Source organism: Callospermophilus lateralis, chromosome 1 (genome assembly GCF_048772815.1).
Source record: "Callospermophilus lateralis isolate mCalLat2 chromosome 1, mCalLat2.hap1, whole genome shotgun sequence".
NCBI lineage: Eukaryota > Metazoa > Chordata > Mammalia > Rodentia > Sciuridae > Callospermophilus > Callospermophilus lateralis.
In genome coordinates, this window is record NC_135305.1 from 91807777 (window position 1) to 91825631 (window position 17855).

General features: G+C 45.9%; 1 protein-coding gene across 4 annotated transcripts in view; it reads left to right on the forward strand.

Moving 5' to 3' along the window:
* Eepd1 (endonuclease/exonuclease/phosphatase family domain containing 1) overlaps window positions 1-11406 on the forward strand; it is a 168985-nt gene extending 157579 nt beyond the window's left edge. For all 4 annotated transcript variants that reach the window (XM_076836219.2, XM_076836206.2, XM_076836213.2 and 1 more), the window contains exons 6-8: window positions 1460-1598; window positions 9611-9805; window positions 10719-11406. In XM_076836219.2, the coding sequence (XP_076692334.2) occupies window positions 1460-1598; window positions 9611-9805; window positions 10719-10918 (534 nt within the window). In that variant the 3' untranslated portion in view covers window positions 10919-11406. The remainder of the gene's footprint in view (window positions 1-1459; window positions 1599-9610; window positions 9806-10718) is intronic.
* Window positions 11407-17855: the final 6449 nt, after the last annotated feature.

Below are 17855 nucleotides of genomic sequence, written 5' to 3' on the forward strand. Positions count from 1 at the left end.
GAATGGAACTTATCTTCATGGTACTTAACTGTGAAACCCCAGGACGGACAGAGTGGTCCCTCACTGTGGAGCCCAGCAAGCCCATCCCCTGCTGGGCCTGGAGACTCCCTTCATTCTGTGTGCTCCACAGCAGTCTGAAGCCTGGGAGCCACCCCTAACCCCAGCATAGTTTATCTCTGGCCAGAGCCCCCTATGTTGGGGGTTACAAGGCCACCCATGCCCTCTCACATTTGTACCTACAGTGCTCACACACCAGAGTATCTGCTGTGGTCCCCATCGGCACCCCTCACTCCCCTGCCTGTGGTATTGATGGCTTTCTGTCTGCACAGACACTCCTGCGGTGCTGATGTGTGAGTCCGCCAGATTTGGACTTTACAACCTCCTAATACCACATGGGGCCACTTTTTTTTACTTCTTGAGTGGCTGTTCTGGCTTTGGCCAAGCAGGGCAGCAGTCAGAACCAGCTAGTGTCATTAAAAGGCAACTGGTTATTAATAGGCCAATAAGAAAATGCCGGGGTGTCATGATCAGTGGGCCTAAATCCTCTAAAGTGGTACCCTCGCCAGGCCCTTGACCTCTTGAATGTGACTTTAGGTCATATTCTAGGACAGGCTTGTGGTCTGTTGCAGAGAGGAACTTATCCCTTCAGGCAGTACGTCCCAGCCCTGGCCTCAGGGTGGTTTCTCTGTTAGTTAGGGCCACAGCTGCAAAGCTGTCAGCCCAGATGGGTGGTGGTTGCAAACCAGGATCATATCTGCAAAACAAGACTATCATACTCCATTCCATGGGGACTCCCCCTACCCCTTCCTTTTTTGTTAGTGTTTAATGTTTGTTGCTATGACAAATGGAAGGGCAGGATTGCCCAACTCTGAGGAGCTGAGCAATACTGCGATGGCCCAGAAGATAAACTGGCCTTATATGTACATGCCTGCCAACCGCAGAAGCTACACAGGGGGGTGCAGGACTGGGGTGCACATCCTCTGTAGCTCAGCTTCTGTGAGCTTTTAGGGGTTCACATGTGTAAAATTGGGTGAAAGTGAACATCAGGACAGAGTGGGCCCCAGAGGGACAAGCATTCAAAGAGGATTGAGTGGGTTATGTGTGGAATTGGGGAAGAAACAGAACCCACAGTGGATCCTGGCAGGGGAGCTTCCATGTTTGTTCACAACCACTTGCTGAAGGTACCTCCTCCTCTATGGTGACTTAGGAGGAAAAAATAAAACCTGACACTTCCAGATAGATCCAATTTTTCAGACTCTAGGGAGGAGTAAGAGTGGGATATTGGAGGGTGGACTGGTAAAGCAAAATTGGTCTTGTTCCTGTAGGTTTGTGCTTTGCACAGTCCCCGAGGGGTATGAGCTGGCCTGCGTGGCCAGCCGTGAGCATGGAGCTGTTGTAACTGATACAGCAGGCGTGGGCGTCTAAGCCTTTCCCTGTTACCTTGTTCCCTGATGCCCAGGTGGGAAGTAATGACTTGACCCTCGTTAACCTTCACCTGGCGGCGCTGGCCCTCCCCGGGGGAGAGAATCCAAGCAAGAACCACAGTGACGGCCACCGGTTGGCCAGCTTTGCACAGACCCTGCAGGAAACCCTGAAAGGTAGGAAATGGTCTCAGTGACCGGGATCCACTTCTGCAGGGCAGGCAGCAGGAGCCTCTGCCAAGCTCGATCTCTCTCTCTGAAAAGAGCATCATGGACACAGGGGATGAACACACCCCTGTGTCTCATGGAATCCCACTGACCCAGTGTGTGGTCCCATCTTGGTCTCTGTGGATCTAGGGTGTAGGACCAAGGCATTGGCTTTTTGGCTTTTCAGCCTTTCTTGGATGGAAAGAATTAGGGGAAACAAATAAAAATATAATACCATCCGTCCCTATGGCGACTCATCCTAGGTCCAGCTGCCTCAGACACCCACTCTGGGGTGTAAGTGCAGACCTGTACTCACTCTTGTGGAAGAGTGACAGGAGGTGACGAGGGGAAATGGCACACCCCTGTGAGTGGCAGATTGAGTTTTTTCCCTGACGAGATGCAGATCGTGATCTCAGATCCTTTAAGTCACCATGGGAGTTCAGACACACCACCGAACTGCTTCGAACTCCATCTGGTGAGGGAAGGGATAGTCCTCGCCTCCCGGGAGCATGCAGAAGGGAAGTACAAGAACGGAGGAGGATTTCAGGATACACAAATTGACTCTAAAACACCGCAAGGTTTAAAGAAGGCTGAAAAGAGCAGGGCCTCAGGAGAAAGGACACCCTTTATCTCTAGCCGCTACCTGCTGACACAAGTTTCCTGCATTGGGTTGACCCGAAGGGAAAGTCCACATGGCTGTAAAGATGGCCATACCTTCAACGTGGCTTGAGTTTTCAGAACAGCAGCCTTCTCTCACGGAAGATGTGCAGCTGGAGACTTGGAAGTCTCTGTTTTTGAGTCTTGAACAATATTTTCTAGCTTTCTAAGACTTCTGCTTGATAAATTGCCCTGTTTCCTTTTTTTTTTTTTTAAAAATAGGTTTTTAGTTGTAGTTGAACACAATACCTTTATTTTATTATTTATTTTTTATGCGGTGCTGAGGATCGAACCCAGCACCTCGGACGTGCTAGGCAAGCAGTCTACAGGTGAACCCCAGCCCCAAATTGCTCTATTTCTTAAACAAAGGATTCAGTAAAGATTCAGCTATGAAAATATTTAAAACATTGAGCGTACATTTTAAAAGTATTTTTTCTATTTTAATAAAATACACAGATTGTAAAATGCCATTTTGATCAGTTTTAAGTGTGCAGTTCAGTGGCACTAGGTGCACTTACACTGTGGTGGAGACACGACACCATCCACCTCCAAAACTTCTTTATCTTTCCCAGGTGAAACTCTGTCCATTAAATGCTAACTCCCCGTCTCTTCTTCCTCCCTCCTTCAGCCCCTGGAGACCACCATGCTGCTTTCTCTCTATGAATTTGACTGCACCCACTCATCTGTAGGGGGCACTGCTTCTACCTGGGGACTGTTGTGAATAGCACCACTACAAACACGCTTACACAAGCTTACGTTTTGAACCAGGACCTACTCTGATCAGGAGGTCAGATTCGATTAGCAAAGTCCACTTCTACTTAGGTGATGAGTCCTCAGGCTAAGAACAAGCAGAAGAGATGTTTACACTGAGATGCTCCATCCAGGAAGTAGCTGCTGCGTAGGAAACTGTTCATCCAGTTAGTCTTTCCCCTGAGAATGACTTGATAGCATTTTATATCTGTGGACATCTCCATTGTTCTCCATCTTAGACTATTCTTTACATGGAAGCTAAAAGGAAAGATGTCAGTTCCTAATTTCTCCGATAGCCTTAAGCAGTCACCCTTTTTTCTCAGATAGCCAGGGAGGGATCGGGTTTTTGTCAGGAAACAGGTAGGTTATTGTTCCAAACTGCCAAGGGACTGTTGACCCACAGCCTGGTTTGGCCTTGACCTGTCCAGTCAGGGACAGTGACTTGTACTCCCTGTGTCCCCTGCTTGTTAACTAATATCCAGTTAATTGTTAATGGGTAACACTGTTTAGAGCCAGGGATTCAGGAAGTGCCACGGCCTGTCTGGGCACAACAAGGGTGAATCAATGAACAGAAGGGTTCAGCTCCAACGAAGATAAAGACTGCATTTCCCACAGCAAACAGAAATGATTCCGTTTGCCAAGTCCAGGCCTTTCCGCCTTTATCTGGAATGCGCCTCCTGGTTGACCCCAGCAGGGGCCAGTGCTCTGATGAGATCTTCTTCTTTCAGACTGGACCAGGGCTGGGAAACAGGGTCTCCCTCTGTGAACTCAGCAAGCGAGGAGCAGGGTGCAGAGTCAAGGTTGGCATCTGGTAGGGTGTACCTCAGTGGAGACCCATTCCAGTGGTGGTCACTGGCGCTTTGTAAGTCTAGGGGATCTAGACTTATAAAGGAAATCAGCCCTCCCGCATTCTCCCCTTACCTCTGGGAACTAAAGAAACAAACCACTAGGCCCCCACCACCCACTCCAGGCTGACAGATGTCAAGGAGGCCAATCTGGGTTTCTGCAAGCCTGCAAGAACTGCCTCCTTTGCATTACCCACACTGATTTAGCTGCAAGAATAATCCACATGAACCCGTCCAAAGACCGAACCTTTGTTTTCACTCCCAAAGTCACACATAACTGGTTGGTTGACCCTTGACACCAGCCTCTTCCTGCTTTCAGTACTGTCTTTTTGGGTGGTACCAGGGATTGAAACCAGGAGTGCTTTACCACTGAGCTACTTCCCCAGCCCTTTCTATTTTTATTTCGAGACAGGCTCTTGCTAAATTGCTTAGGGCCTCTCTAAGTTGCTGAGCCTGGCCTTGAACTTGTGATCCTCCTGCCTCAGACTCCTGAATCACTGTGACAACTGGCATGCACCACCACGTCCGGCTAGAATTGTTTTTCTAACCAGTTTTTTAGGTATCCCAATGAAAATCTCCCTCATTCTGCAGGAACCTTCTGCCTCCATCTTCCGAAACTGTCATTTTTCTTTGATAATCAATAAACGCAGCACTTCTCTGTTCTTTCAGAATCAAGCTGCACTTTAGTTTTGAGGTATTCCTAGGGCGCATTCTGATCAGTACTCGTGTGATCAACACTTACGTGATCAACGTGTGCTTCTCTCGCTGGTGCCGCAAGCACTGTTCCAAGCTCACATTCTGGTAGCTCCTCAGTCGTCACTCTGTGAAGAGCCCTGGATTAGAAGACTGGCTCCATGATCTTTGGCAAACTGTTCAGCTTCTCAGATGCTGAGCTTCCTACCTGCAGAAAAGACAGGGTAATAATGGCACCCACCCCATGGGGTTGTGACAGTTAAATGGCAGGCGGTCCAGGAAGAGGTCAGCACAGAGCCCAGCACACAAGAAGGACTCAGGGACTGGTCATTAATGCTGGCTAAGTACAAGTTATTCTCAAATGGCTTTCCTGTTGGAAGTTGGTACTTACGTCTCTAGACAGCCTGGGCTCACTCCGTTTTGAGTGTTCAGGTTACAGTGCTCTAGGGCCTCACAGTGGAGCTGCAGGGGAGGCACATGCCTGTCACTTTGTGCTTGGCGTCCTCTAGAGGAGAGAGTCATCTGCAGTGCACGAGTGCCCTCTGGTGGTGTCTTCTGTCATCTCACTTGGAATTTCTTGCCCTGTAGACATTACTGAAGCGTATTCATTCCAAAGAAAAAGATTTACTGCACGTCTCAGATATTTTTCTGATTTGACTTAAGAACTCAGGGTAGCTCTTAGAGATTCCCTTAAATCCTGCCTTTCGAACTGTTACATAAATGCCACTCCCTGGGTCATGTGTCTTCCCTGAAGTGAACTCTTGACCAGAAGGGTCAGGCAGAGTCCATGGGAATCCCTGGCTGCAGTTCATTGTTCTTTCAGAAGTCCTGTTCGCTTTGCTTCTTGGTAAATACTTCAGAACTATTCCACTTCCTGTAGGAGAACATCAGACTGTGGGAGAAGTGTCTCACTCTCAAGAGAAAATCTTTATCCTCTGGCCTTGATATTACTTTGTAGTCCTTACTTAAACTCCAGCAGAAATTAGTTATTTGTGTATAACACTCTTGTTAATCTGGTTCAGGAGACTCCGGTAAGGAGACCTGAGTGCATGGGAGAGGCCCCATGCCAACCACTTTCTAACCACTTGCAGCAGCAACCAGCAGGAAGTGAACAATTATCCCCATTTTTTTTTTTTTTCAACTAAAAGTTTGCCTGAGGTCAAGGAGCTGAGAGGTGGCAAAGCTCAGATGCCATCTCAGAGTCATTCAGCTGTTTTCTATAGAATTGGGGCCAGGAGCCAGTGTTTCCAGATAATTTACTCCGTAGGGTTTTGATTCATTTTCAGTAACTCTCTGTGGTTACTCTTCCCCCTTTGTTAATTTGGATTAATAAAGTGAAACAAAGACTTAAGGAGAATGGAGACAAAAGAATCACTGCTTCTCTTAGAGATTATGACTGTCAGTTTATTAAACTGAAAATAAATAATCCCAGCAAAAGAATTACGAAAACTGGCTAGTTCAAAAAAAAAATGAGAGAAGAAAAATGAATTTTTTGATATGTTATCAATAATCCCGTTGAAAAATATAAAAAGCAAAAGCACAAATTCAAAATAAAATAAAAGATCACATTCATAATAAAAATTTAAAATATCAAATACTTGGAGATATGGTGATAAAATGAGGATAACTATAAAACTACTGAAGAACACTTAAAAGGACTTGAATCAATAAGCATGTAGTTCTCAGGTGGGAAGACTCCATAATTCAAGAAATCCATCTGTTTCATATCTGTGTGTGTGTTTACTGCACCAGGTTTCAGCTGTGCCCTGGGAGTGGTTCCCAAGCCTGCTGCACACATAACCCCCGAGAGCTGTAGGAAACACTGAGAACCAGGCCACCAGAGAGTACACCAGCATCTCCATGCCTCTAGGACCCCTGATTTCTGGGAGTGAAACTCGGGCATTAATATTTTTTGGAACCCACATTGTCCCAAGGGCTTTTAGAGAGTCTCCCTCCTACTTCAATTAGAGCAGCTCCATTTATACCCATTTACTTTGCAGGCTTCCTACAGGGTTTCATTTGAGAACAGGAATTTCCTGTTTTAAAAAAAATCACACACACACACACACACACACATACACATATGGGACAGAGGTTATAGTAATGGAAGAGTCTTTGTCTGGCACATGTGAGGTCCTGATTTTGATTCCCACTACCACGAAAATGAATATATAGATAGATAGATAGCCAGGTATGGTGGTGCATGCCTGTAATCCCAGTGGCTTGGGAGGTTGAGGCAGAAGAATAGCAAATTCAAGGCCAATCTTAGCAATCAACCCCCAGCACCTAAATAAATAAATAAATACATAAGAAAGAAAAATGTTTGAAAACTACTGATTTGAAGCAGATCCATCTCTAGGATATACTGATAAGCAGAAAAATTAGGTGAGATCTGATAGATGACATTGCTATGATTTTTTGAAAATAGATGAACTTGTCTGTTCATTTATGAGAACAATAGGAGGCATAGGAACAAGGAACAGAGTTCTCTGGCCAGCTAAGAACAAGAACATTAAATGAAGTTGACATTAGTTTACTAAAAAAAAAATCAAATTTTAATTTTCAAATCACATTAACTATCAACATTCCAGTAATTTTAATGAAGGGTCATTAAAATGTATTATGGTACCAGCTCAAGAATAGATATACAGGAGGGGAGAAAGCTTAGAAACAGATACATGATGCTGAAGATGTTTAAATGACAGGTTGGTTTTACAATTTAGTTGAGAAAGAAAGGATTCTTCAAGAAATGACACTGTCAGAGCCGTCAGTTGTTTGTGGGAAAAATAAAAGTAAATTCTAAGCAGGGTAAAGAACAAAACGTTAGAGATGATGTTATCAAAAATTCAGTGAGTATCTGTTTGATTGTGGAGCTAATCTGGGAGGGTTTTTTGTTTTGTTTTGTTTTGTTTTGGTACCAGGGATTGAACTCAGGAGCACTCAACCATTGAGCCACACCCCCAGCCCTGTTTTGTATTTTATTTAGAGACAGGGTCTCACTGAGTTGCTTAGTGCCTCGCTTTTGCTGAGGCTGGCTTTGAACTCAAGATTCTCCAATCTCAGCCTCCCGAGCCACTGGGATTACAAGCGTACACCACTGAGCCTGGCTCTAGGAAAATTACTAAAAAAATTTAGTAATTTTTTTAGTGCATAAAAAATTACTGTAGTGCATAAAAAATTACACACCTGTGCTTAGTTGATGTGCTTCAGCTGGTCATAGACCAAATGAAAAGGCAAGTGAAGACCGGAGAAAGAAAACAGCTCTGAGATATAATATATGAAGAGTTCATGTAGGTCAATAATTAAGCCTCCAGTACCGTATACAAAGAAGAGACATGATGAGCCAGCCAGCATCCAGGTCTCAGTTTCCAACACCATTCTCAGATAAGGGCTCCTGAAGAAGGGCTTCAAGGACAGGGAGATCCTGGCGCATCTTGGCCACTAGGGAAAGATGAAAGTGCCCACACCAAACCTATAGTGGGTATGTGTCAAAAGGAAACTGGAGCCGACAGAAAGAGCTCCCAAAGATGGAAGCTAGAAAAAATGAAGCAACAAAGTAACATATTAGTGGTTTATAAATCATTGTATAAAATAAATAAATATTCAGGAGTCCATACTGATACAGGTGATTGAATAAATTAATAAATGATGTAATCCCAGTGGCTTGGGAGGCTGAGCCGGGAGGATTGAGAGTTCAAAGCCAGCTTCAGCAAAAGCGAGGTGCTAAGCAACTCAGTGAGACCCTGTCTCTAAATAAAATATAAAATAGGGCTGGGGATGTGGCTCAGTGGTTGAATGCCCCTGGGTTCAATTCCTGATACCCCTGCACCAAAATTAAAAAATAAATCACAAAGAAGAGGTAAATCTCCTGTGCAGCCAAATTTCATATAATTTACGTAGAGATGGCAACCTCAAGGAGGGAAAACGTGACTACCAATAAAAAGAGGCTTCCATTTTTCACGTACCAAGCTAACTTTCTTCAGTGGGAATACTCAATGTTTATAAGGGATGCAGAGAGGGGAACTTTCTTGCCTTGCTGGGAGGGTTGACACCGGAGCAGCCTTTGGAAACTAGGCTGGCACTGTCTATCCAGTGTCTGGACTGATGGCCATGTTGGTTTTCTGTCCTAGATTAAGGACAGAAAGCAGGGATACAGATATTTGAATGGATTTCTCGTTTCAGCATTTTTTACAGCTTTGGAAATAGCCTTAGAAGGTATCCGCAGCAGGAGAATTATAAATCATGTCCATCACCATGGGTGATGGATGCCATAGCTGCTCATTGAAGGCCAAGGAGGGACCCAAACTTTCCCCTGGTCCAGTGATCTGATTTAATTAATCCTCAGGCAGATAGAGCACAACTGCCAATCAGGGAGTAGCGTTGCTTACCTCTCCAGCCTCATCTTGAGCATCTGGCTTCTTGACACCCTAGATGGTAGAAGCGTCCAGCTATTCTAGGTACTGCCCCCAACACATACACAGGAAACCAAGTAGTTCCCCAACTCCCTGCCCCTGTGCGGGTTCCAGCTCACCTTGCTGCCCTGAGTACTCGTGCACATACTCTAAGACCCAAGTGAGCCATCACCACCTCCAGGGAGCCTCCCCGACCCCCGTTCCTTGTGCTATATTCTCTGTGCTTCTGGTTTTATACTCAAACTCCACTCTTGTCTGTCTGTCCATTAGATTGTGAGCTCCTTGAGGGCAGGAGTGTGTTTTATTCATCTCTGAATCTCCCGCACAGTAGGACCCGAGTAGGTGCTCTGTAAATGTCTGCTGGGCAAAACCCCAAGGCCTTTTTCCACCATTGGATTCGAATAGGGGTGGTTTCTGTGTCACCTCTCCTCTCCAAATTAACCTCCTCTTAAAGTTTGGGGGCAGCAATTGAACAAAACATTTGGAAAAATTGGGAGAACGAGAAACCTGCTGTAGTCCTCACCCTGGAGAGTCAGCCCAATCCCATTTCAAGGGACTGAGGTCAAGGTCGAGTTTTGCTTCCTACCTGCTCCTTAATTCCTAATTTTTTTCCTTCCACTTATAGGAGAAAAAGATGTCATTATTTTAGGGGATTTTGGCCAAGGACCAGATAGCAGTGACTATGATATCCTGAGGAGGGAAAAATTCTACCACCTGATCCCTGCCTACACCTTCACCAACATCAGCACCAAGAATCCTCAAGGCTCTAAGTCTCTGGACAATATCTGGATCAGTAAAAGCTTGAAGAAGGTGTTCACAGGTAGGGGAGGGCTTCCTCATACTTCCTCCTGTTGAACAGTGCAGTGCTATCTTGCCTCCTCTGCGGACATTTATGGGGAGAGGAGGGGTCACCATTTAGGTAGTGACCATATAAGTACCCTTCATTTGGAGACACTTTTAAGCATGAAGGGGTGTGGCACACAATTAAAAGGTGCCCGACTCATCTCAGGCAAACCTCATTATAGATCATCCCTGTAAATTAGCAGAGTTTGGCTGATTTCCAGATGAGCTGATAACTTACCTGAACTTTAAGGACACTTAGTCATTCAGCAAACATTTGTCAAATGTTCAGACACTGTGTTGTGGATGGGGGTCCCCAACATGCTGTTATGGGGTGAGCAGCGTCAGGAGGAAAAAAGTGCTCAGTGTTCCACAAGCAGCAGGGTGTGGTGGGTAATCTCTTTTCTCAGGAAAATCAGCCACTCTCCCCAACTACAGCCTGCTGAGTCAGGAGACAACTAGTCAGCAAAAAGGAGGGACAGAGGGTGTGTGTGTGTGTGTGTGTGTGTGTGTGTGTGTGTGTGTGTCTGGGGATTAAACCAAGGTCTAGGCAAGCTCTCTGCCCCTGAGCTGCACCCTAAGCCTCATAGTAGGATCTTTTGATGAAAGACTAAAACAGTGGTTCTGAACGCTCCCTAGACATTCACCGAGTCTCCAGACGCCTATTATGCTTCACCAAGAAATTTAAAAATAAGAAAAGTAGCAATGTCTGGGTCCCCCATGAGTCTTAACATGCAACCAGGACTGAGACCCTGGGGACTGGAATTTCTAGTCCGGGGGACAGGCACTCAGCTCATGGAAGCAGACTCTTAGGGATCCCTCCGCTGACACATGGGCTGCTCTGACCTTGCACCTGCCAGCCTGATTCCTTGGTCTCTTCCCTCTCCCTTCAGGTCACTGGGCTGTGGTGAGAGAAGGTCTCACGAACCCTTGGATTCCAGATAACTGGTCCTGGGGCGGAGTGGCTTCTGAACATTGCCCCGTGCTTGCTGAGCTTTACACAGAAAAAGACTGGAGCAAGAAGGAGGGTCCTCGGAATGGCAATGGGGTCACCTTGGAGCGGAGTGAAGCCAACATTAAGCATGAGCGATGATGACCCCTAACTTGATTTTTTCGCACCCCCTGACCCAGCTGGACACAGGCCAGGAGATGGCCCTTCCTGGTGACGGTGCAGGCCCTTTCCGTCTTCATCTGAGGAAGTCTGCACGTGGGCCGTGGCCCGCTGCTTCCCTCGGGGACACTTTAGGACCTCTCCTGGTGGGTGGGGGAGCATGTTAGGCCCTTGCTGCACCAGGCGGGCACAGCAGCAGCCCACAGAGGTCTGAGATGTCTCCCTGGATGCACTGAGCTCAGCAGCGTGGGGCTGCCGCTGCTGGTCGCGTGGCCATGTGAGAACAGCCCCAGAACTGAAAGGCCCAAGCCCTGGCTGAGCCATACCAGAGCGCTGGTCTCTGACCCACCAGTATGTGATGTTCCGGCTGCAAATTGCAGAATGCTTTTAACTGTGATTGAGCACTCTTCTCAAATATTTTGAGTGGTGATTTTTAGTTTTGTTTTGAAAAAATAAACAGATTAACCTGCCTGGCTGCAGTGAGAGTGTGGGACAGGTTTCCCTGCTGCGTGTTTTGTCACCTTCCCCAGGTCCTCTCCTTGGAGCTGCGGCCCACCCTACCCCCTTTACTCTCCACCCTAGACCTGCAGGGCTGCCTCTCACACCCTGTCACCTGGACTTGGCGTGCTGCAAAACCTTCCTTTTATCCCCCTCCCTCCCCCAAGCTCCTTCTCGGTCCTGACTCCTTTGCCAGACTAAGAGGTCTTGAGCACCCCTTGGGCTTCTGGGCACGTCCCTATGAGAGGAGAATTCTATCCCAAGGACCTCTCTTCCTCCCTCCTTCCCACCCACTCATTCTCCATCAGATTCCTAGCCCACAGCCTCCCCTTCATTGATTGCTGTGAATCTACAATTGGGTTTCATATCCACAGATTCAGAGGACCTCGGGTTGAAAATACTCTAAAAAGAAATGACAGCCCAACACAGTGGGGGCACACCTGTAATCCCAGCAACTGGGGGGGGGGGGGCTGAGGCAGTGTCGGGGGTTGCTGAGCCGTACCCTTAGCCTTGAACAATGAAGGTGTGGAACTGGCTTCCACAGCTGGAGGCCAGTGCTCCTTTCTCCGCCAGCTGCCACATACTCCCAGAGCTTCCCAGTCCATCCTACTCTGTCTGATCTGCCCGCTTGGAATCCCTCCGAGGCAGTGTCATGCTGGTGCTCCTGTGGGTGCCCAGCTAGAGCCCAGGATCCATGAGCGGGGGTGGCAGCCTTGCCCATGTCCCTCTGTTCAGGAGCCTTCTGCCTTGACACTCGACTAAATCAGTCAGGCTCTCTCCAGGTGAATTGGGCTGGCACTAAATAAACACACGGACACAGAAAGTACCTTTTCCTTGGGGTTCAGTGACAAAGGAGGCAAGAGAGACAGGCCGGAAAAAAAAAAAAAAAAAGCATTCCTGAAACCCTATTTATCAGGGAGAAGACACTGGAGAAAATTCCACCCAAATAAGGCAAAGAATTGGGTTTCAGGGGGATGTAGCCCAATCCCAGAGCTGTAATTCCTTGCCTAGCAAAGGGAGGTCCACCTGCTTTGGCTCTGCCAAGCAGAAGCCATTTTCACACCTTCATTGCTCAAGGCCAAGGGTATATACATGCTCAATTTCTGTTCATGGCACCCGACAAGGCAGGAGGTCATAGGTTTGAGGCCAGCCTCAACAGCTTAGCGAGACCCTGTCTCATGTATAAAAAGGGATGGGGATGTAGCTGGGGAATGCCCCTGGGTTCAATTCCTAGAACCTCAAAAAAAAAAAAAAAAATGTCTGTACTGAACTATACAGAAAACACACAGACTTTTTTCCCTGAACAGTGCAGTACACAACTATTTACAGAGCACTTACACTATATTAGGCATTATAAGTCATCTAGAGATTATGGTAGCATACACTGAAGCAGTGGGAGGATCACTTGAATCCAAGAATTCAAAACCAGCCTGGGCAACACAGACCCATCTCAAAAAATAATAAAGTACATGGGAGGGTACTTATGTGTGATATATAAATACTGCTCCATTTAATGTAAGGGACCTGAGCATCCATGGAGTCTAGCATCCTTGGTGTGTGTGGGGTGGGGGAGGGATGCTGGAATCAGTCCCTGTAGTCACTGAGGGATGACTGTTGATTCAGGATACACAGGAAGTGAAACCTGATGTCTCAAGGAGGAGGGTCCTTCTGTGGTTGGGTCCCCTCAGGCATTTCATCACAGTGACACCAGGATAATAATGGCCATTTCACACCTGCCAAAGATCACTGTTATGGGTGGTATGTGAGGTGTCCCCTGAAAGCTCACATATGAAACAAGGCAAGAGGGCCAGAAGGGGAAATGATCAGGTAGGGAGAGCCTTAAACTAATCAGTGAATTGCTCCCTGATGGGATTAACCGAGTGGTGACTAGAGACAGGTGGGTTGAGCTGGAGGAGGTGGGGCATTGGGGGTGTGACTTTGGGGTATATATTTGTATCTGACAAGTGGAGACCTCCCTCTCCCCCACCTCTCTCTCTCTCTCTCTTTCTGCTTCCTAATCTTCATATGAGCTGGTTCCCTCTGCCACACTCTCTGCCGGGATGTTCTGCCTCACCTCAAGTCCCGAGCCCTAAGGAATGGAGCCTGCCTTCAATAGATTCAGACCTCTGAAAGTGGGAGCACGCAGATAAACTTGTCTTCCCTAAAATTGTTCTGGTCAGATCTTTTAGCCACAGCAGGAAAACAAAACAACAACAACAACAACAATAATAATAATAATAATAATAAACCTGACTGAAACAGTCACACTAATAGTAAATAGATAGGATCCAAACTCTGATGTTTTTAGTTGAAAACCCATGGTCACATATCAACTTTATACTTAACATTAACATAAAAGTATAAAAATAGTGAAAAACCAAGTCATGAGTTTAGATTACTTAGGTCACCCCAGTTTCCCATGGAAGCTAAGGGTTTATTCCTCTTTGCACACTGAACATTTTGTGTGGACCAGGACTGAACCCACCTGTCACTAAACTGATGGGCTGTGACAAGGGCCTATCTTCCACCAAAGGCCACTGGATCCCAAGTTGTATCACTCATCTCGAGCTCAGGAAGAAAGCCATCTTCTAGGGGCTCAGAGGGTAAATAGCTGTGCCCATCTGGGGTGGGGAGTGTGGCTCTCCAGGGGGAGGATGAGCAACTTCTGTCTGTCAAGTCGAAACTTGAAGGAAAGCAACTCAACATTCAAAGCCCTGAGAGCTGAAAAGGATGCTGTCCAGCCAGGCACATCCTTGGGTGTCTCATCTGAAAGTAAAACCTCCTTCACAATCAGGTGCCCCAAATCCTTTTAGCCAGATGGCTGTTTGCACCAAAGCTGGGGACATTAAAGTTTTCTTATTAAGTGTGTATGTGGGTCCAATCAAGTGACCTTTGGGAGAATTAATCCACTTTGAGCTGAACGACAGCCATGTCTCACTGGCCTATTTGCTTCTAACATGGGCAGGTCACCAGGAGGTGTGCTTGCAGGGCAGCTGTTCATGTTTGGGACAGGCCCACTTGGTTTTTGCTTTTTTGGTTATGGTTTTGATTTTTGCTTTGTTGTTATTAATAAACAGTATTTGTTTTTAATAAGCTGTATTTTTAAGAGCAGTTTCAGGTTTTTGGAAGAAGTAGGAACTAAGGACACTTTCCCCTCTTGCTAACATTGGCTGTTACTGCACTAACATTGCCATATTAACTTACTCCATAATTTACATTAAGGTTCACTCACTGTGTTGTGTATCTTGTGGGGTTTTGACAAATGTACAGATGCTTCTTGATTACACCAGGGTTACAACCCAGTAAACCCATGGTAAGTTTAAGATATTCAATAAAAAATAAAAATTAAATATTTATTAAATAAAAAATTTAACATACCTAACCCACCAAACGTCACAGCTTGGCCTTGTCCTCCCCTTAAATGTGCTGAGAACACTTGCATTAGCCAACAGTTGGACAGAATCTTCTAATACAAAGCCTATTTTATAATAAAGTATTGTATCTCTTGTGCAATTTACTGATCACCTGTATCCAAAAAACTGCTGGCAAAATTATACAGAGTGTGGGTTGTTTCCCCTTTTGATCCGCAGGGCTGATGGAGACATCCAGCACTTCCAGAGGTGATTGGATATCATGTCCCTCACCCAGGAAAAGATCAAAACTCAATTTCTATTGATTGCATGTTTCTTTCACACCATCATAAAGTAGAATAATGTTAACCCATTATAAGATGGGACTGGCTGTATGATGGCATATGTCACATGAGAGTATTATACAGAAGAGTTTGACTGCTGTAAAAATCCTCTATGCTCTGCCAGTTCATACTTCCTGTCCCCCCTTCCCTTCTCACTGTCCCCATAGTTTACCTTTCCTGGAGGGTCATGTAGTTGGAATCTTACACTGTGTCCTTTTCAAGTGACTTCTTCACTTAGCAACATGCATGGATTCTCCATGCATTTTTTTTTGAGTGTGTGTGTGTGTGTGTGTGTGTGTGTGTGTGTGTATGGCCTGATAGCTCCTTTTTCTCACTGAATTATATTCCACGGTGTGGAATTGATCTGCTCTTCTTTGCATGGCTTCTGAACCCCTGTTCTTCTCCAGTGGCCTCACCCCTTCCCAGTATACAGTTGGTGGCATTTCTGTTTCCTTTCCCTCTGCATTCTTTTCTTCCTTCTCCAGTTTTCTGAGAAGTGACCTATTTGAAGGACTTTGTGGGAGAAGCCAAGGGGAGTCTCTGGGTTTGGAGAAATTGGGTTTGGAGAAGTGAAGGGCTTAGGTGCTGGGGAAGCTCCTAAGGCCTTACTGGTACCAGGTCACGGAGCCTCCTTTCTGGGCTCTCCGTCACAGCGCACTGCAGGCAGCCTGAGCCCCTCCCTTCCTGCCCACAGTCCGGGACAGATCTGAGATAGCATCAGCTCCCCACTCTGTGTGCAGGAGGCAGTTGGCAGTTGGCAGCAGCTCACAGCCATCGCTACAGTGCTTACTGGCACCAGCCGGGGCTTTCTCTGCCAACCAGAATAAACCTCAAGTAACTGGCCCACAAGGCGGCTCCCTCACTGCCACTCTAGGGATGACCATGGAAGCAGAGATAAGTGTGGCCTCTGTTGGGTGCTGCACTCTTCTGAAGCCAGGGGACGCCACCTTCTGCTTTGTGTTTCTTTAGTTCTGATGGCTGGGTCTCTCCTCTGGGGCAGACCCCATCCCACCAGGAGTGGGCGAGAACCCCAGCACTTGTGTTTTCAGTTCCAGGGTCTCTGTGGCTGCACAATGTGCGTTAAGTCCCCACCACCCGTGAAAAGTAGTGGAGGTGAGCGCTTCTCACCTGAGACTGCCACAGTGTTTGTTCTCAATGGACAGGAATTAATGACTTAAGTACTACTCACTTGATCTGAGTGCACTTTTTCAAATAATCTTTGCCCACGCTATGCATGCTTTACTATTCTAGGTAATTTATATTTGACCCAAGGAATTTACAAATCTTAATTGCCTTTATTTGGGATTTGCAACAGTGCAGATCCCAGATGGTTCAAAACAGCCTGCCCCACCATACTGAGAATATGTACCCCACCAGGCTAAATTTAATGTACCCCACCAGGCTACATTTAGAGCCAGGAAAAAGGAAGTGACATACAGAAAACAAAAGTGAGGTAAAGACAGCCTGGTTAGTTACAGCTCAAGTCTATCTTATATGAACATGGTTTGAACAGTTGGCTCCTTATGATGGCCTGAGACTAAGCTACATGTTACAGTAGGAGGTTACAGTCTGTTCATACATCAAGTTAGACTGCAGTTCACTAGGTACAAAGACTTTAGGCCAAACTTAAAATATGTATAGGGACTGTTTTATTATTATTATTATTATTATTATTATTATTATTATTATTATTTTATTATTATTTTTATGGTACTAGGTTTGAATAAGGGCTATTCCACTAAGTGACATCCCTAGCCCTTTTAAATTTTTATTTTATTTTTATTTTGAGAAAGGGTCTAAGTTGTCCAGGGTGGCCTCAAACTTGTGATCCTCCTGTCGCAGCTTCCTGATGAGTACCTGGGATTACAACTATGTACTACCATCACAGTTTACATCAGTAGCTTTAAGCCAAACAACCCAATTTAACATACTTTTTTCAAAATATTTTTTTAGTTGTTGATGAACCTTTATTTTAATTATTTGTATGTGGTGCTGAGAATCGAACCCAGTGCCTCACATATGCTAGGAAAGCACTCCACCACTGAGCCACAACCCCAGCCCCAATTTAACATACTTTTAAAATGCTTTAATCCTCAGAAGAGTCCAATAAAGCTGGTACTATTATCTTTCTTCTTCTATTCCCTTATATATATGAGACTTGGAAAAGTCTGCCAGTCTAGGGCTACATAGCTAGAGATGGCGGAGCTGATTGGCAACTGGAGTTTTGGGAACCAAAATTGCATTTTAACCACCACCATGCTCTATGCCAAGGCTGAGTGCTTCTGCTTCCCCTTAGTTGGACATAGATTCTTACACTCCCCAGGGGTTGGCACTTTTCCTCTAAGGACCCCAGGGATGGTCAACTCTGCTGCATCCTAGCTGCCAGCCCTGCAGGTCCAGAACAACTGGCCAAGTCTGTTTACTTGTCTATTCAATGAGAACAAAGCCCATCTCAGAGGCTTGTGAAAAATAAACATCTGTTAACGCAATATCTGAAGGAAGCCGTCTGTTTCAAATGACACATCACAGGGGCTCACGAAGCAGTAGCATTGTTAACAATTATTTTAATTGCTTATTTTTTAGTGTTTAAATATCATCTCCAGAGTCTCTCTATTCCTTTCAACCCAAGTGTGCTCTGTGGTTCCCCAACGTTGTGTGTCCTATACTTTCACGGTCAAGTTGGGCCTTTAGAAGGAAGGGTTCCTAACCCAATGGTACCTGTCACAT